At 50.9% G+C, this 19128-nt stretch overlaps 2 protein-coding genes across 3 annotated transcripts in view; both read right to left on the bottom strand.

Annotated features, from left to right (window-relative positions):
• Positions 1-152: 152 nt before the first annotated feature.
• On the bottom strand, positions 153-4312 carry DHRS13 (dehydrogenase/reductase 13). Its single transcript, XM_057536280.1, has 5 exons — positions 4040-4312; positions 3828-3946; positions 2704-2827; positions 2212-2523; positions 153-784 (listed from the first exon to the last, which is right to left on the bottom strand). Exons 1-5 carry the CDS (start codon positions 4164-4166, stop codon positions 342-344), a joined length of 1125 nt encoding a protein of 374 aa, XP_057392263.1. The 5' UTR covers positions 4167-4312; the 3' UTR covers positions 153-341.
• Positions 4313-6501: 2189 nt separating this feature from the next.
• Positions 6502-19128, bottom strand: part of PHF12 (PHD finger protein 12) — a 41163-nt gene continuing 28536 nt past the window's right edge. Inside the window, exons 7-15 of one of the 2 annotated variants that reach the window (XM_007183862.2) lie at positions 17024-17188; positions 14243-14401; positions 12827-13622; positions 11510-11635; positions 10648-10791; positions 9657-9755; positions 8848-8930; positions 8118-8256; positions 6502-7752 (exon numbers count right to left, since the gene is read on the bottom strand). In XM_007183862.2, the coding sequence (XP_007183924.1) occupies positions 7418-7752; positions 8118-8256; positions 8848-8930; positions 9657-9755; positions 10648-10791; positions 11510-11635; positions 12827-13622; positions 14243-14401; positions 17024-17188 (2046 nt within the window). In that variant the 3' untranslated portion in view covers positions 6502-7417. Of the gene's footprint in view, positions 7753-8117; positions 8257-8847; positions 8931-9656; positions 9756-10647; positions 10792-11509; positions 11636-11660; positions 11784-12826; positions 13623-14242; positions 14402-17023; positions 17189-19128 lie in introns of those variants that run through there. The other variant, XM_007183863.2, reaches the window with a different exon arrangement.

Below are 19128 nucleotides of genomic sequence, written 5' to 3'. Positions count from 1 at the left end.
TGGCAGTGCATCAGATTACAAATTCCCAGGCCCTCATCCAGGGCTGATCAGCATTCCTGAGGGTAGGGCCTGGAAAATACGAAATTCAAATTCCTGAGAAGCCGCATCTGGCACACTATGCCCCACCTCTCAATCTGGGGTTACTGTCACTCTCAGGAAGAAATCATTACCCTTTATTTCCTTCCATCAGGAAACGAGCTGTCCAGGATGTAGCTTGAAGCCCCAGAAAGTAACCATGGAGGTAAAAATTGCAACCCTCTCAATGCCCAGTGCGTGGCCTGGAACACAGCTAAGGTTTTCAAGGCCCACCAAGTGCCCTGGAAAGCTTCCCGGCTTGAGGGTTAGGAGGTTTGGAGCTCAGGTTCAGCTTTAACCAGAGTTCGGCGCATGAGCTTAGGCAAGTCTGGTGAACTCTGAGGGCTGGGGTAGAGTTCAGAAGCCGTGGGCTCCTCAGGGTGGGGGCTGCTCGGAGAAGATGGGTCCTCAGGCTGGGGATCTTCATCAGATTCGGCACCCTCCCCAGGCCCAAGCCCGGCTAGCCTTTTGCTGGCCTCCCATAGCCGGTGAGCTGCCCGGTCGTCTCTTGCAGCTGGGGGCACCTCCTCCACATGGCAGTTGGCAAAGTACCTCCCACTGAGGGGCTCAATGCCCTCCTGCAGAGCGCAGTACAGGGGTGTCTGGGCACCCCCTCGTGGTGCCCGCAGCACCAGCCAAGCCACTGGGCGCAAAAGTGGGCGTAGCCATCCAGGAACGTGGCGCAGGAACAGCTCCGAGTTCACTGGCCCTGTGGACAGGAAGAAAGGAAGGAAGGAGCCGGGAGGACAGTGGGTGAGGGCCCAGGGTAAGAGCAGCAAGAACAGGGCTAGAAGGGAGTGGGGAACAGAGTCCAGTTCCAGGGAAACCAAGATAGTATTTACCAGGTAGTATTTAGGGCCCCGACAAGGTGACCTCACTCGTTTCTAACAGCAAGCTCATCTTCTCCATCCAAACTCCTTATATATCCTCATCTTCCAGATTTTGCTCATGCTGTGTCCCCAGCCTGGAACAATTCTGTCTCTCTCCACCTTTTCTACTAGCTCATCTTTTTTCCTATTCCTTTGTTTAATCAGCAAACATTTATTAACACCTGTAGTAGACCAGACACTGTTTCGGACATTAGAGACATGGAGTGTAATAATGGTTAGCTATAATTATTATTGTCACTATTATAGTTATTAATGAGCCTTAGGCAATGATTATCTAATATGCAATATGGTAATATGGGTGGGGCAAATCTTGTTATCCTGGAACCTGTTTCCTAAAGGCAGGGATGGGTCTTAGTCATCAGTAAAATCACTCAGACTGTAAGACAAAATGCAGACACTGGATGACCCAGCCCACCTCTGTTCCTCATCTCTTGCCACTCTCTCCCCTCTCACTCTGTTCCAACAATACCAGCCTCCCTGTTCTTTCTCAAGAACACCAGGCACTTCTGCCTCAGGGCCTTTGCACTTGCTATTTACTCTGTTCTTTAACTCTTCTCCTCAGCAAGCCTCATGGCTCATTCTCTCATCTCCTTCAGGCTTCTACTCAAATGTCACCTTTTCAGATACATCTTCCTTGACTGCCATAGATAAAAATAGCACTCCCTGACATTTCTTTTTTTCTTTTTCTTGTGCCAACCCTGTCATTTCTTAGTCCCCTTACCCTGTTTTATCTTTCCCCGTAGCACTTTATCACCACCTGTCACTGTATATATTTATTTATTAGCTGTCTCCCCCTTCTCTAAAGTAGAATGTAAACTCTACAAGGATAAGATCGTTGTTTTGCTCACTGCTACATCCCCTGCATTGAGATTAATGCCTGGAACATAGTAGGTACTCAGTAAATGCTCCCTGAATGAATGAGTAATTATTGGCTAACATCATCATTATCATCATGTTATAGTCAGTTCAGTCATGTGGATGGCTCCTTGGGGTGAGAACCTAGGCCTTATTCATTGCCATACCCTACCTAGCAGTCAGCATCCAAGTTTGTGGTGTGAGAGGAAAAACCCAGACAAGGAGAGCCTAGCTTCAAGATCGGCAAGGAACAGTTCTCTCCTTGGACCAGACTTCCTTCCTACTCTGAGGTTCTGTGGCTCAATGAGAGGTTGGGGGAGCATGGGATGGGGGCGAGGATGGGAGAGGGGGAATCAAAACAAAGCAGAGCAGCCAGAGAGCCAAGTCTCACCTGGGTGGGCTGCATAGCAGGTGACGCCAGTGCCCTCAAGCTGAGTGGCGAGCTCCCTGGCAAACAATACGTTGGCCAGCTTACTGTCGGCATATGCCCGCAGCTCCTGCCGCCAGCCCACCACTGGGCGGTCCAGGCGTGTGAAGTCGAGGCGGCCTCGACGGTGGGCGGCTGAGGATACCACCACCACGCGGCTGGGGGCGCATGTCTTCAGCCGGGGCAGCAGCAGGTGTGTCAGCAGGAAGGGGCCGATGTGGTTCACTCGCAACAGCAGGTTAAAGGGCTCCCGGGTTCGGCCACAGGAACTGATCCCTGGGGCAGGGGCTAGGTGTGAGCAACTGCTCCAGAGGGATTCCTGGAGGCCTCGGTGTCCCCCATGTGAGACGGTGGTAGGGGGCATCCTTCCCACATGTCCCCTGGCAAAGCCTGGCTGGAGGGGTCGACTGCCCCCTGGCCACCCGCCGCCCCCCTGCAGGGCCTGCTGCCCCTCACCGGCATTGTGGATGAGGATGTCCAGCCGTGGCTCAGAGCTCAGGAAGGCAGTGGCAAAGGCCCTCACGGAGGCCAGACTGGCCAAGTCCAAGGCCATGAAGATGACCTCATTGTTCCCACTCTCCTGTGGAGTGGCAAGGGCTGGGCTGTCATATGCACCCCTCTCTTCTTCCCTCTCCCCAGGCACCAAATTCTGAGAGTTCAACTCCTACTACTACTAAGATCTGCCCCTAGGCGTTAGAATGTAGTGGATAAGTGTGTGGACACTGGATGCAAATCTTGACTTTGCCTATTACTAGAGTGAGACCTCGGGCAAGATGCTTAATCTTGCTGAGCCTTAGTTCTCTGTAAAGTGGGAATAATAATAATAGTACCTATCTCAGAGTTATTGTGAGGATTAAATGAGTTAATATATGTAAAATCTTTAGAACAGTGCCTGGCACGCACTCGTGCATAGGCACTTGCTATTATTATTATTATTATCATACCCTCTGCCCATTATTGTTTACCCTAAAATCTACAACAGACTTCTCACTGGTGTCCTCCAACCCACTCTTACCCCCTCCAAACCAGATGCCACACAGCCACCAAGGGGTTCATTCCAAAAGGCTATTCTGACAGTCCAGACCCTATGGAGGACCCTTCACTGGATCTCTACTGCCCATTCTATAAAATCTGATCTCAGTAGGGTCTGTAAGGGCCCTCAGAACCTGGCCCTGGCTCAGAGTGTTCAGCCCCTTCATTTTGCCTCTTTTCCTCATACTCTGTGCTCCAGCCTCATTAAACCTTTTAATCGGTTTCTTAAATCAGACCAATTAATTTGCCTCAGGGCCTTTGCATATGCTGTTCCCTCTGCTGTTCCCTTTCTGACTCTTTCATTAATGTAACTTCTACCGGTCCTTAAATGTCTTAGAATTGCAATTAATTCCTTCAGGTCTGGTGCCCTTTTGCTGTGTGACCAGAAGACCTGTGCACCCCCTCTTCTGCACTTGGCGAACCGAGCCGCACTCTCCTTTCAGGGGCTGCGTTTCCTCCAAACCCGCCCCGAGCTGCTCTGCTCACCCCTGTGTCCCAGGTGTGACTGTCCTCTGTTCACGGTCCCGCCTGGCCCCGCCCTCCCTCACCTGGCGGAGGTCGAAGGCGGCCGCCTCCCCGCGCTCCCGGCTCCGGCAGGCTAGAACCACGCGCGCTCCCCGGCGCGCCAGCTCCAGCGCCGTCATCTTCCCGATGCCGCTGTTGGCGCCTGCGGAGGGCGGGCGGGAGCCGAGCTGAGCCCGCGGGCCACCGCCCCCGCCGTCCCGGCCTCCCCGCCCCATGCCCGCCAGCCGGCACTCACCCGTGACCACGGCAGTGCGGCCCCGCAGGCTGGCGATGCCGCGGCACGGCGGCCCCTTCACCAGGTTGTAATAGACTAGCACGTAGGCGCCCAGCAGCAACCCCACGCTCAGCAGCAGCGCCTCCATGCCGGCCGCGCCTCCGGGCTCCCGCTCAGGCCTCCGGCAGCCCTGGATCGCCGCCTGGAGGCTGCAGGATCGCCCCGCACGGGCCTGGAAGGGCGACAGGCGCGCTTCGGCCTCGAGAAGGCGGAGGCGGAGGTGGACGCGGGCGGGAGGCAGGGCAGGGGGTGTGTGTGCGTGCGTGTGCGCGTGGGCCCTGGGAGCGCCCCCTAGGCGTGCGTCTGCGTCCTCTGGATGTGTGCTGGTGCGAAAACCTAGGTGCATGTGTGCGCTTGAGCCCTGGGAGCGCCCTCTACGTATGTACATGAATCCCTAGGGAGGGCGTGAATGACTTTTTGGTGTGTAATGTGCCCATAGATCCTGGGATCGCCCTTTAGGTTGTGTGCGTGCCTCTGGATCCTGTGTGTGTGTGCCCATGTGAGCACCTTGTAGGTGTGTGAATTTGTGGGCCTCGAGACCCTCCAGGTGTGTGCATGCATCTGTAGTCTGTCAGTGGGTGCTTGAGTGACCGTCTTCGTATGTACCTGTACTTTGTGCTGGGCTCTGGAGCAGGAGGCTAAGCAGATGTGTGAGCCCTCTGGGTGTCAGTAAATAGCAATCCTTCCCATCTGGAGAGGAGCGGGTACGTGAATGCTGCTGTGTCTGAGAGTGAGTCCAGTCCTGGACGCTCTGCTCTCAGTAAACAAGTCCGTCAATTCCTAATCCTCATATTCAGCCCTCAGCTTCTGGGATTCTTCCCAAAGAGGCCAGCGAGGTGGCACAGTGTGTTCAGGGTGGCACCATCAGTTAAGGGCTGTCAGGAGTCACTCATTCATTAGCTGTCTATCTCCCTGCCTTCCCCACCCCTCCATTTCTGAAGGGAAGCAGGAAGAGAGTGTAAAATCTGTTATCTGATCTTCAGGAGATTTGTCTCTGAAATTCTCACAGGTGGTAGAAATAGGTAAAGAAGCTCCATCACTGAATGGAAGTGATTATGATGGCAAAGTGGGTGGGGACAGCTAGGGAGGCATGGGTAAGGGTATTCCTGGCCAGGTGACTTGCCAGGAGAAAGGAGAAAAAAAATCTAGTACAATTTAGCACCCATTGTTTGGCACTTATGGCGTGTCCGGCAGTGCAGTTAGCCTTGGAAATACGGAGCAGAACAATGTTTTTGTCCTTAAGGAGTTCAAGAGGCCCATTAGGGTAGGGGTAGGAGAGTGGCGGAGACAAAGCTAGACAAGTAGGTGGAAGCCAGGGCCAGACCTCACATTCCAGGGGGAAGTTTCCTATTTAGCTGCACTGTGGATTCAGTGTTCAAGTGTCAATACTGTGGGATGAGGCTAGGGATGGAATATTAATGAAATAAATGGATGCACTCTCCACCCCCGCCAAGGCAAAATCCTGATATGCGAACAGGTACCACCCACTCTAACAGTGCTGGCATACACACAGATGTGTTCTTTAAGGAGTAGGAGATGGTCTTCAGGAAAAACTTCTCAGATAAGGTTTCTTAGGTAAAGTGTACGAGGAGGAAGAAATAGTTCGGTTTAAAAAGAGGGTGCTTGGGGGCCTTAAAATTAAGGTAACGGGTAGAATCATCTTCTGAGGAGGAACTGCAGTTGTGAAGTTGTGATCACAAGTCACGTTGCTTGTGGCACAGCTGAGTCAGAGATTGGATTTCTCCTTTTTCATGTTCTTCAGACATTTGAATCAACAAACTCCGCACTAGATTCTAAGCTCCAAGAGGCAGGGGCCACATCTGCCCTGGTGATTGCTCACAGCAAGTGACCTAGACCAAGACCCAAGGCCTGGCAAAGGCCGGAACTGGAGGAACTCGAGTGATACTTGAATATATTAATGAATTCCTCCATGCCCAGCTAAGGGCTCCGGGCGAAAAAAAACAAAACCAGGTTTTATGACTTCCCCCAGAATAGGTGGATAAAATATGATAGCAAACAACTGGAACCAAAGGCAGCGCGAACGCCTTGGGTTAAAGCTTCTGGACCAGAATGCAGAGGTCTCATGCCATCTTCTATTTTAATGTTTTGGTTTTGGAGCCAGGAGAAGCAGGGATCTGCACACTCTTGGATTCTTGCAGAATCTGATCGTGTCAAATGATCAAGCCCTCTGAACTCCCTCAAGTCACCCACAAAGCCACAGAACAGCCCCCCTTCGCAGCTGCACCCCTCCCCTCCCATCTCTCCCTCCCACCTTAGGTGCACTTTTCTCCAGCGCCTCCCCTCTCCTGACTTCCCTTGGGGACTAAGTATCTGGGAGTGACGCTTGTTCAATGAGGCTGTGGGACCAGGGCCTCAGGGAGGGTCCCCTCTAAGGGTGATGACAGGTAGGACAGACAGGCAGAAAACATAATTTGAAGTATTTTTGTTTTTTTATATACAGAATACAGGAAAGTTTCTGTAAAGTCTAAAACATTACAATTACTATGTACATCGGTACTAGTTGTCGGGGTGGAGGGAAGAGGAGAGAAGTGGCAGGAGAACAAAAAAAGGAGACAGAACAGTTTACGACAAAAACGCTTTTGCTACAATAGACAATTTGAAGAAAACGCTCTACCACATGTAGTACTGTACAGTTTTTAAAAACACTGAAAAAATGTCAGCACTAGATGTATTTACACAAAATCCAAATACACTTTTCCTTATTTGAAATAAAATAGATGGACAGCCAGAAAAAGAATTCATTTCTCATTTGTCCATAATACACAGTAGCTACCTGTAGTGCAACCGCTGCAGAAAGGGAAAATAACCTGGAGGGTGGGAACCATGGAAGGAGGGTGGGTAGCGATCTTTATATTAAATAAAACAATGATATTGTATAGATTTTGCTGTATGAAAACTGTATTTTTTTCTTTTAATATAAAACTATTGTCACTGCCACAAAATAGAACAAGTTTCTGATTATTTTACAACGGCGGGCGAGGGGGAGGGAGCAGGAGGTGGGTGGGGAATGGTTTTGTGTCGGAGGAGGTGTCCAGACCACTGGCCTTCCCCTCCCTGCCCACGCTGTTCCTCAGCTCGGTCTGCCGCTTTCCCATGAAATGTTGAGTACAAATATATGTGCAAATGCCCCCTAGAACTTGAGAAAAGAAAAAGGATTTTTAAAAAACAGTCAAAAGGTTTTCTTCATTTCATGCAAAGATTGTAGTTGAAGGGTTTCTGGTGGAGTATAGAAAAAACCCCGGGCTTGGTTTGTGTACATTTTTGCATTGCAGGAGTCTTGGGTTGGGTGGAAGGGCGGGTGACGGGTGGCCGCCAGTCCTAGGGAACGGAGTTGGAGCGCAGCACAGGGCCCTGGTGGGGCTTGAGAGAGAGCTTCTCGGCCAAGACCCCATCCTGTAGCAGGCCGGCATCGCCTTTGGGCTGTTTGGTCGCAAACTCAGTGATGCTGAAGACAAACTGCAGACACCCCAGCTTGATGTAGCTGCCGTGGTGCAGTAAGGCCGTGCCCTCCCAGCCGGCCCCACTGCCCCCAATCAAGCTCGAGCTGCTGGCTTTGCAGTTGCAGGGTCTCCGCTGCGGCCCCTGGGCCTGGGAGCTCATCATGGCTGCCTCCTCACTTGGCTCTTCATCCTGTTTCTGGTGCCGGCGGCGCCCTGGGAAAAAGGGGGAAGGTCACAGGAGAGGAACAGTTAGCAGCCAACCCACCTGGGCTGTCTGCCAGGGTTGGGCCCCTGTACCTCCCCCGTCTAAATGCTGCGTGACTCGGGGTGAGGGGCACTCAGAAAGGACCGGTGGAGTCTGAAGTCCCCAGGTAGGTGTGTACACACGTGGGGCTGCACAGCACCTGCTTCTCTGTGGCCTTTCCTGGGCCCACGAGCAAGGAGAACCTGGCCAACGGGACCAGGAAGGCAAGAGACAGCAGGTCATGGCAGCAAGCCAGAGCCACCCTGGCTGAGGCATTAGAGAACGTGTCCAAAAATGGCAGGCTCTGTGGCCACAGGCCTCTGCTCCAACTTACTGATGACACTCTGCACTTTGGCAACAATACTGCTTGGGGGGGTTGGCGGGGTCTTCTCAGAGAAGTCACATGAATACAGCACATTGTCCACCGTTGTCCCGTGCTCACTGTAGTTTAACAGCTCATAATGTTTGGTATTCTGAGGAGGAGGAGGGAAGATAAGATGTGTGGTCTGCTGCGTGGGGCCTGGGGCTAAGGGGAGAGAGGACACATGGAGAAGGCTGTGCTGCTCTACCTGGGGAGCTCCCTCTTTCTTCCCCAATCATGCCCCCCTTCCCTGTCCCTTTCGAATGGGGCACAAGACTCACCTCTTCAAGGAAGCTTTCCTTCCTAACCCACCCCTCGCCCCCCCAATAGTCTGCCTCCTTAGCACGGGCTCCTGGTGAAATGATATTCACTGGCACGTGATGATGATGATGAAACTCACAGGGACACGCCCAGAGGGCTTGGTTCCTTCTATGATGGTCCCCTCCCCTGCTTTAGGGTGCTCCGCCCCGCGCTGGGCCTGTTGACCAACCTCAGGAGAAGTGGGAGCCCTGCTCCTGGGGAGCAGGTAGCCATGTAGGATGCCCCTTCACACCAAGACTCTTCTCCAGGAATGATGGGGGCGGAAGAAAAGGAGAGGACCCCCAACCCCCTTCCCCTCACCCCAGGGCACTGAACGAACCCCAGTGCCTGGGACAGGGCTCAGGCTGGAAGACCTCTCTCCCACCGCATCCCCACCCCTCACCTCATCGTAGAAGATGCAGGCGTGTTTCCCGGACACGTAGTTACAGTGACCATAGTTTGTAAGGCACACGTCCATGTCAGCTCCTGCGAGGTGGCAGGAGGCGAGGAAAAGGAAGGCAGAGAACAGACTGTCAGGGGTATGTGTGGGGGAGGTGAGGGGGCAGGGGACTTCCGGGCGGGAGCTCAAGGGGTAGGTAGCTCAGGGCCCTCTCCTTGTATTTTTGAACAAAAACTGATGTCTTTTCTAATCCCCTGTTAAAGAACAGCTGTCCCCGCCAGCTCATCTGCTTTAGAACATGTGCTGTTGCCCAGAGGAGAGCAGTGAGCTACTGAAGAGGATGGGGTAGTTCTAGGAGAGCACAAGATGGGGTGCAGGGCCCATAAACCGTATCATTTGAAAGAAAGGGGAAGTTCTAGGCTAAGGGCTCATTTGTCCCTCTGCACAAGATGTAGGGCTAACTAAGTATAAGTGTTAGATATGTGTGAGCCCCATCACTTTTTCAAAGATCTCCAGGGACAAAGCATCTGCCCTCTCCTCAGGTATTTCCTGCAGTGTTTAAAATGCCTCACTGGGTGGCAGTCAGAGCTGACGTTCAGCCCTCTTGATGCCACACTGGGCACAAGGCAAAAGGGCCTGAAGCAGGGAAGACAAGCAGTTGATAGTCTCCTTTCTTAGTCCCTCTTGTCCAGAGGTCTGCTGGGTTAAACCCGTCAGCCCTGGAGAGGGCTTCCCTCCCTTTCTAGCCTCTGTGGGTAAGAGTATCAATCTTTAGGGCCGAACAGATTCAGCACCTCTCCCAGCTGGCTTACCTGTCCCGATGTAGAGGGTTCGATAGCACATGTTCACAGCTCCTCCCAACCCTAAGAGAGGGTAGAACACAGCTCGGGCCTGTACTTCCCTTCTCGGCACTACAAGGCAAACACAGGGATGTGGCCATTCAGAAGCAGAACCTGGGGCCCAAACATAAATCAACAGAACCTGGACCTTTGGTGATGGCCTGAAGAAAATAATCCCACTGGATGAGTCATCTTTCCAAACTCACATCTGACACTAGGCTGCTTCAGGGTGAGGCTTTCTCTCCCCACTTACAGCATTTCCCACATGGGTAATAAGAAGGACCATCTTTGAAGATGACCATATAATTCAAGGATGATAGTACTTGAAGCGCCTGGGCTGCTTGTTGGTTTATCAGGGATATACCAACTGATACTATAGGGAGGCTGTACAAAAAAACCCAGAAGGCACAGACCAATGCTTCTCTAATTTTGAATATGAATCACCTAGGGATGTTGTTAAAATGCAGATTCTGATTCCATAGGTCTGAGGTGGGGCCTGAGCTCTGCATTTCTAACAAGCTCTTAGGTGACGCTGATGCTACTGGTTTGGGGACCACCTTCTGAGCAGCGAGGCTTTTAATGGCTAATGCTCAAAGGGCTATCCTAAGCAGAGTTAACCTTTTGGGAAACTCTTCTAACTCAAATATTTGAGAGCAATTGAGCAGAAAGCACACCACAAATACCCAAAGGCACTCATAGCTGCTTTCTGTGTCTCAAAGAGGACGCGTATGAAAGAGTTACAGCAGACTTTCCCGAGTCTGATCTGAAAGCTGTGGTTGCCATCTTGTTTCTGCTTTCTGAGAAAAGAAACCACGGTGTTTTATTAAGCCCAGTAAAGGCATACATGGAGGACTGAGATACTGAAAGCTGAGATTCTCCACGGAGAGGAGATGGCTGTTCACACACACAGAGGGTAGATCTTAACGGCGTGGTGTGGTGTGGTGGCAGGTATGGGCATGCGCACCTTCTGTGTGGTGCCCTCCAGAAGCCAGCGGATGTGCCCCGACACTGCTCGGTGAAGCTTGGACCCGGGAGGGGAAAAGCTGATGTATTCTCTGCAAGGCCAGAAACTTGACCAGCTTCTCATCCAGCATATTTATCTCGATTTCTGTTAACCAAAGAGAAAGATTAAAAAGCTGCTGAGGAGGAAATGGAATGCGGAAGTAGGTGAGCATCACAGAGCAACTATTTCAGCATTCCTAAAATCCAGCCAAGTGATTTTCTTAAACAACACAGAGTACAAAGTGGTACAAGGATCTGGAGCTGAGCACCTCACTAGCCATTTGCAGTGAGAGACAGATGCCAACGCAGCCTGTGCAGATGCCTCCTGCGGTGCGGTAGCTTAATGTTAGGTACAGCGGTCCTAGAAAGTGGAGCAAGACAAACCACTTGCCTGCCTGTGGGGGAGGGCCCAGATGTTTGACACTGAGGCTTGAATTTTCCACCCACCCTGTTCACAGAGATCAAGACCTGCCCCAGTTCTCCCTGACTCTGGGGGTTTCTCACAGATGAGATCCCTCCTTTGGGAGCAAGGCTCCTCCTGGTTTTATTCTTCAAGTCCAGATGATCTGCCTAAAGTGATTTTCTTCTCTTCTCACTGGTTCAGCTTGGCTTTGCTCTCCCTTCGTCTTTGATTATGTGTATATGCACGTATATAAGGCAGAAATAGAAGAAGGGGCTTGCTTTCCTACCCCACTCCCCTACCCACCTCCCAGCCCTCTGAGATCAGGCATCCTTTCTGTCCCCTTTTCAATGAGCTGAATGCTGCAAAGGGGCAGCACCTTCACCGCAGCCGCTGGTGGCAGAGCAGCAGTTCACTCACTCACCTCCATTGACATCCATAAATGCTCGAAGTGAGTTGGTGAGGTCCACCATGGCAGTAGAGTTGGCTGGGAAAGAGGGTACGGTTAAAGCGCTTCCTATGGATAACGTGCCGGGGCTGACCTTGCCATCTGGGGACGGAGCAGGAAGACTGTTACTTACGTCGCCTGAGGGAAACCCACCGGTCCAATCCCCCACTGCCGAGACAGGTCTGGATTTCGGACCCAAGGTGATGTTCCCTTCTTGATTCTCACCCCATAGGCTCTGGAACTCCTAGAGCTAAAAACGTGTGGTGAGGAAGGGCAGATGGAACGACAATGCACCCGGGCACGCAGGAGTCTCCAGAGCACTGAGAACAAGTGAAATCTACTGCTCTGGGGAATGTGGTGGGATAGCTTCATTCGCTGGGCCACGACTACCTCCCTGCTGCCTCTGCTCATTCAAATAAGTGGTGCCTGCCTCTGCAATTCCTGCGTACTCAAGCTGGACTCACAGGGTGCAAAATCTATCCAGGTTGGTATTAAGAGATAAATAGAACAGGAAAAGAGGCTGAGAGTAGGGGCCATCCTGGGACCAGGGGCCCCCATGCAGAGAAGTCACAGTCACCTGGTTACCGAGACTCCCAGCTGACTAGGAGGCCAGCTTCAGTTCAGACGGGAGAGACCACAGGGGGTTCCAGCAGCATCTGAAACCTGGTTCAGATGCTGGGGTCAGCAACCTTGAGGTCCTGAATGCTGACTGGGGACAGCTGAAAGAGCAGGTCTACACCAGGCCAAGTATGGATTAAGGGACTGCCTTTTGGAATGTGGCCCGAGGGCAAGCTTTTGGGCCAGACCAACCTCTGTGGGCATCTGCACTCCCTGACATGGAAATTCCTTCAGATGAGCTCTCTCTGAGAATCTGGATCAGGTGTGGATCTAGTTTCTGGTGTGGATCATGAAACACTGAAGCCATCACCCAGAACCTCAGGCTGACCACAGTGGCTCCAGAGAGCATGCTGCTTTCCTCTAAGGTGAAGGAACAAAACAGGCAGAAGACTAAGCCTGGAAGGTGTGGGAAGGTGGAGCGAGAAGACCCAGGCCACAGTTCGAATCCTGCACTGACTTGGTAGGTTACCTTAAGGAAATCACTTTCAGAGCCTAAGCAGTCCCACCTACAAAATAGGGACAAGTTAACATGTACTTTCTCTTCTATCATAGAAACGGGGGAGGACAAATAATACGGACATCAAAGTCCTCTGACACATTTACAGGGATACAAGTGTTTTTTGAATCTTAAGTCTTATTTGCCAGGAAGAGCATGAAAGGCTGAGCAGCACTCACCTGACGATGGCGCTGGTGAGCAGAATCGTTGGTTGGCTCCTGTGGCCAAGATACCATCTCCTGCTGCTTGGGGGGGAGTGAGCACCCGGGTGGCATTTGGGGGTGAGCCCAGTGGCCTTGAATCTGTCAACGGAGGTCCTATCTGTGATTGGACAGTCTTTCTTTGCAAAGTGCTGGTGTTCTCGATGCTGGCACAAGAGCTGGGAACGGAAGGGGGTAGGCTTGGGACAGGAACCAAACTCCTCTGGGGGCAAGAGCTGGGGCCAGTGGCATTCTCTGTCTTCACAATGATGCCGACGGTGTGGTTCTGAAGCCCCCCAGCCGCTGGTGGCGTGAGGGGCCGAGGCCAGCCTTGCCGGTGTGAGAGGCCTGGTAGGGGGGTGTTGGCGCCTGGAAGTCGCCGGGGGTCCGTGGAATCAGTGGGGCTGCTGTAGAGGTGTGGGCCATTGGCTTTCACCTCTGTGTTCACTGGCCCGTTGGCAGTCCCACAGGGGGCTTTCTTGGATTTTTCCGCACAAGAACTGCAGCTGATGTCCTCTAGGGTTGGGGGCTGGTGGGGTGGAGAGCAGCTCAGGGAATTCTGGGTGCTAAGCCCTGAGTGGCAGGACAAGGGGTAGTGGGAAGGTGTAGGTGCCTTGTCAGCTGTTTGCAGGGAGTTGGTGATTGAGCTGTCAGTCACAATAACAGGCTTAATATCAGCCTTCTCTGTCTGCTCAGAGTCCCAATGCGAAGGCATCTGCTTAGCAGATAAATGTTTCAATATGCTGCACTGGAGCGCAACAACACTACAGAGCCACTGCAACGGAAGGAGAGGAGAGGAGAGGAGGGTGAGAGGCCTGGGAGGCGCTGGTCCTTCCTGCCACAGCGGCCAGGGCTACAGCAGAGCTGACAAGCACTGTTTCCGAGGTCGCATCGCGAATGCCCAGAGAGGGTGTGCTTGACTCCTGAGAGGGTTCCACTTCCATTCCCAAGCAAGGCTTGCTGGTATACTCGGCAGGCAACACCCTGGTCAGCAGAGCCTGGGATTCCCGTTCTGACTCTGCCCCTAAGGCTCACCTTGTCACCAATATTGAGCAAGCACCCAAGCACCTGCTGTGTGTCCAGCACTGTCATCTAACTTCTCTAAAGGTCTACTGATCTGTTTCTACAAGACAGATTTGCCCGTCTCACAGCACACTGGGGGACTGATGGAGAGAAGCAGACCAGTTGACTGTGTAGTTCTCTTACTTGCCTCAGGACCTGAGCCAGAGGTTCTCTCTGGAACATTCAACTCAGGGGGCGGGGTGGTGGTGGTGGGGGGCTCAGGGAGGGGGAGGGTGGGGCTGCAGAAGTTGGGGATGAGAATGACTTCCAATAACAGCTGCGGCGAGGTGGGAGGAAGATTGGATTTGGAATCCCGGCCCTGCCTTCACTCACCTCTTGCTGCTCTGCCTGGGTGGCTAAGTGCTCAGAGTTCAAAAGGTGCGTCTGTGATTCCTCAGGGATCCCATTGCAGATCAGCTCCCCGTCCCGAATGGCCGCGGGTGCAATGAGAGGGGGTGGAAACTGGTACTGAGATTTGATAGCATCGGGAACCTGTTCAGGATAGATAGATAGAAGGAGGAAGGAGAGGGTGATAGTGCCAACAGGCCCAGTGGATTCTGCCCTGGCCATGCTCTTCTGTTTGTGGTGCTGATGCCCAAGGGGAAATCATCCACTAGGGTGTCCACCGAGGACGAGGAGGCCCAGTGGGCTGCTACTGCTCTGTACTTCCATCTCTTTGGCTCTGACACACACACACACAGACACACATACACACACACTAGCCTGAGAAGGCATAGAACTGGAAAAAGCAGCCATGTCTCCCACTTTTCTTCATCAAGGTCCAAGAGCTGCAGAAACCAGGCCTTCTGGCATGCTGCCTTCTGCTTTGGCCTAAAAAGTATAGGATGGCCACTGGACAGGACTTCAAATTGGTACTCTAGGCTCTTATTGATCAGTATCAAATTTGAGAGATGAGTGAGCAGTATCTGAGAGATAAAAAGTTAAATAACGTCACATTCACAGTGGAAATGCTCAGCGTGAGGCCTGTCTCGTGATAAGCATTCAATCAATGTCAGTTTTCTTCATCCATTCATTCATGACTCACAAAACAATTGAAGACCTATTTGTTGCAGAAAGACAGAAGACACACCCTGAATCACACCACGTATGAATGAAAGAGCCATACAAGCAAAGAGTCATTCATACATTCAATCAACATTTATTGAGCGCCTCCTGAGTCTGGGCACTATGCCAAGTCCTAGAGATCCAGAGATGAACAAAACTTAAGCCTTGCCCCCAAGGAGCTCACAGTCTAGTGGGGAGATAAGCACAGAAACATTACAATACAATGTAAATGGGTCCTAGAAGACAGGCATGTCTAAAGAGCTATAAAAAACACAGAGAGCGCTTATTTCTGTCTGGGGGGCAGGAGCTTGGGATTAGGTAAGATTTCATAGGAAGGCAGTATTTGAGCTGAGACTTGGAAATTGAGGACAAACTTCCAGGCAGACAAAGGGGAACTAAAAGTAGGGGAGGTGGACTTGGAAAACATGTGAGATGTGGTGACCAAGTCCTTACAGAGGATAAGGGAAGAAGAGCTGAATTTTGGTTTGAGGGACTGGGTAGAGATCACTGTCATTGACTGAAACAGGAGATACAAGAGGAAGAGCAGATTTGGAGGCAGAAGACTTTTGGTCTCGGGCAGGCTGAGACTGAGGTGTCTCTGGGATGGGCAGGCAGATATGAATCTAGGTATGATGAGAAAGGCAAGGAACATGGAATTGAGAGTCATCACCACTAACAGTGGTGGCTGGTGCTATGGGCTTGTCTGAGGTCATCCAGGAATCGGAAGTGGAGAAATGGGGCAGTAGGCTAGCCTAAGGTTGCCCCTGGGGAAGAGTGAAGGGGTAGGGGGAAGATGAACCCCTAACAAAGATAAGATATGAAGGTCTCAGTTGATTTTGCCTGCACTGTTATACATCAAGGATGAAGGCCAATGTTCCAGAACAGAGCTGGAGCAGTTCTCTGTCACTGTCCTCTGGTACTAAGTCCTCATTTCACTCTCAAACTGTCTAAGAACAAAATGCTTTTCAGGCAACTCATACCCCTGGATTTTCCTCGAGAATAAGGAAACATTTAAAAAGGGGGAGGAGGCATCATAAAACAACAGGATTTTATCAAGGCCTCCTGGCCTGTTCACTTCAGCAGCCAGGCTTTCTTCTGAATCCACATGGTGAATCACACAGCTGAGATTACTCTTAGATGTTTAAGGTATGAGGCATGTCACCTCCAATATACACTACCCTCAACTGCAAATACCTTCATTTAACTTTGGAAAACTGGTGTTTCTACTGACGCATAAATATTTACACAGTTAAGAGTTTGTTATACAATTTTCAACAGTTAACGTCTTGCTAGCCCTGACACCCAGTGGAAGTGTGATGAGTGATTTTAAAGTGTGGCTGCCACCAAGTGGCCATATTTGAGAATTGCTGTTTTCCACTGGTGCATGGGACTGTCTGCAGGATTATTTCAAGAGAAAAATCAAGTTTACATTCAGATATATAGTGTTGCGCTCTCTAGGTTAAATGAATGAGACCGAACGGTTTATGAGAGCCTCAATACTACCAAATGCTTTTCAATGAAGGAAATACTCCCGTCCATCTCTGTGGACACACTTTAGCAGCTGTCAAATGCATACAAATGTCAGGTTGTACCAGTGTCACAATTTTTTGAGTATTGGTGATATATTAACAGCAGCCCAGAAAAATGGATAGTTCCTCACCTTCCATATAAGGCCTTCTGCTTAATCACGCTCACCTTCCCCTCACCCGACAGTTGTGGGAAAGGGGCCATCTAACAGAAACAGATGGAATGAGTGCCAGACAAGGGGCAGTAAAAGCAGAGCACACCTAAGTTTGGTGGGAGGGCCTAAAGGGCACTTATCCTCAGGAGAACTAGAAACCTGGCTGAGTTTGAAGGCCCACTTGGGGGTTTGCTGACCACCATCCCCAAGTATTAAAATGATGGTCACATTCATTACTTGCTAAGACACCACAGACAGATCTCAGGGGCTTCAGTCTCCCCATCTGTAAAACTGGGACCATGATCCTCTGTCCACCCCAGGAAGGCAATCGGAGACCACCATCCTGCCTGCACCAGGTTGTGACTCACCTTCAAGCTTCTTCTTTTGACCGACGGGAGCACGCGGCGGTTAGGAGGGTGCTTCTTGTGGATTCGGTTCAGGAAGTCCACTTTGACAACGTGCTGCGAAATGGTGTCCTGGAAACGGTCAAACACCTGGCACCGATTGCTCAGCGTCATGTTCTTCTGGTTCAGCTAGGGACAGAGCAGACACACTCCTGCAGTGAAGTTCAGAACGCACCCCCCTCCCAATTAACTCTATTCTCTACTTTTAAAAAAGAGGAAGCCCTGGGCCAAATGGGCTCCTTCTGTCAGGTGCTGGTATGTCAACACTCCCGTCAGAGGGCCAGGGAACATGGATGAGACGTTCTCCCTTAACCCTGCCCAGTCCAGCCTAATTCCTACTTCCTGGGGAGGCTTGAGGGGTACAAGAAATAGGGAATTAGCCAAGAAGTGCCCTTCCAAATTCAGCCTCTGACAGTCGTCTATCCAGCATATAGGGTTCAGAGGAGATGCAGGCCTTGGCCCTAGAGCGCTCCAGACTCCTTTCCTAGCAAGGGATTTTCTTCTACCAGAAGCAAGACTGTTTCCTGTATGGGAGCTTGGCTGACAGGTGAGATCAGCACCAGAATACTGTGTCTCCTGCCCTATCCCTCCTCCACGGTACTAGGGCACATTAGTGAACCCATCTAGATACCAGAGCCTTGCTCTACAGCAGGCAGAAAACCTTGGACTGCTCTCAGAGGCCACAAGGAGGGTAGAAAAGTTTGTGCAGCAGCATAGAGAAGGCATAAAGAAACAATGCCTCTTTTCCTCTTCTACATCTGGTCCCCTACACATTAATTAAAAGAAAAGGGGACTTCCTTGGTGGTCCAGTGGTTAAGAATCCGCCTTCCAATGCAGGGGACGCGGGTTCCATCCCTGGTGGGAGAACTAAGATCCCACATGCCGTGGGGCAACTAAGCCTGCGCGCTCTAGAGCCAGCCTGCCACAACTAAGACCTGATGCAGCCAAATAAATAAATATTAAAAAAAAAAAAAAAAATCTATGTGGCAGCTTCCTAACTAGTACATTAGGAAAAACCCCTAAGTGGCTAATAAAAAGTCACCCAATTAATAATTTCTCATCTGCTGGAAAGCTGCTCTTACAGATTCATATTTGGGTTGACTGCTCATGGTTGGTTTTTTCTGGTTCACCAAGAGGCAAAAGAAGACCACTGAGCCTCGCAGAGAGGCTTCCTCCTACGTAAACTTTTCTGAGTGGCGTTAGTCAAATGAAGAGGGCCAAACAAACCTTTTCTCCCTATGTACAAGTCTATAACTGAAGTTCCTCTCGGTGCAAAGTGGACAGCACGCTGTCATGCTGAAGGCAAGCAGTCATTCCACGGTTATCATCATCTGATGGACAATGTCTTAAGCAATTACCCTTTTAATTTGGAAAGGCTGCTCTTATAAGGGAGCTGCTCCGCCTGAGGCCCTCTCCCATTCAACCTTCCGAGTGACCGTGCCTATCAGGAAATGTCCTAAACCTCTTTTGGAGATAGCAAATTACAGTTCTATTCTAGCCCCGGGAAGTAGTCTGGAAAATGTAACCAAACCTCCTGGGAGATAAGATAATAGAACCCTCATACCATTCATTCATTCATTCAACAACTTACTTACTGAACACCTATTATGTGCCATGACAAGGTCTTTGTAAAGAAACAAGTGAAGGGCAAGAGCCTCATTTGGTGCGTAAGACACATAAGGTGTTCAATAAGTGGTTGACTGTCTGGAATCCCGTTATCTGTGTCAATTCTTCAGTTCTCCAAAGTTACTGGGCAGTTAACTGCCAGTGCTACGAGAATAAATATTTTAGAATTTTCTTAGTTTGTTCCCTCTAAAAACAAGAAGCAAGAAAATATGGAAGAGCATTTATTTGTATAAGTTTGGGTCTAATGCACTCCCCCTTTTAGGGCTGTAAAACCAACTGCTTAATTCATTACAGAGGAAATTATTCATGAACAACCAAGCGCTAGTGGGTTAAGTCTGTCTGTGCGACTGAAACAAGGCATTGCGGGAAAAGGCTAAATGCACAGCTGAGGCATGTCGAAGTAATCAGAACTGAGTAGGATGGTTTGCAGAAACCAGCATCTG

This window comes from Balaenoptera acutorostrata, chromosome 20, assembly GCF_949987535.1.
Source record: "Balaenoptera acutorostrata chromosome 20, mBalAcu1.1, whole genome shotgun sequence".
NCBI lineage: Eukaryota > Metazoa > Chordata > Mammalia > Artiodactyla > Balaenopteridae > Balaenoptera > Balaenoptera acutorostrata.
The sequence above is the reverse complement of the archived record's forward strand: the minus strand, read 5'-3'. Positions and strand labels throughout refer to the sequence as shown.

Bases quoted from the DNA above. Each gene is read 5' to 3' on its own strand.
- DHRS13 (XM_057536280.1), bottom strand. From the start codon at position 4,166: ATGGAGGCGCTGCTGCTGAGCGTGGGGTTGCTGCTGGGCGCCTACGTG. The intron at 2,828-3,827 runs GTGAGGGAGGGC...GCCACTCCACAG, and splicing joins CCGCCTTCGACCTCCGCCAG to GAGAGTGGGAACAATGAGGT. The intron at 785-2,211 runs GTGAGACTTGGC...TCCTGTCCACAG, and splicing joins CTGCTATGCAGCCCACCCAG to GGCCAGTGAACTCGGAGCTG.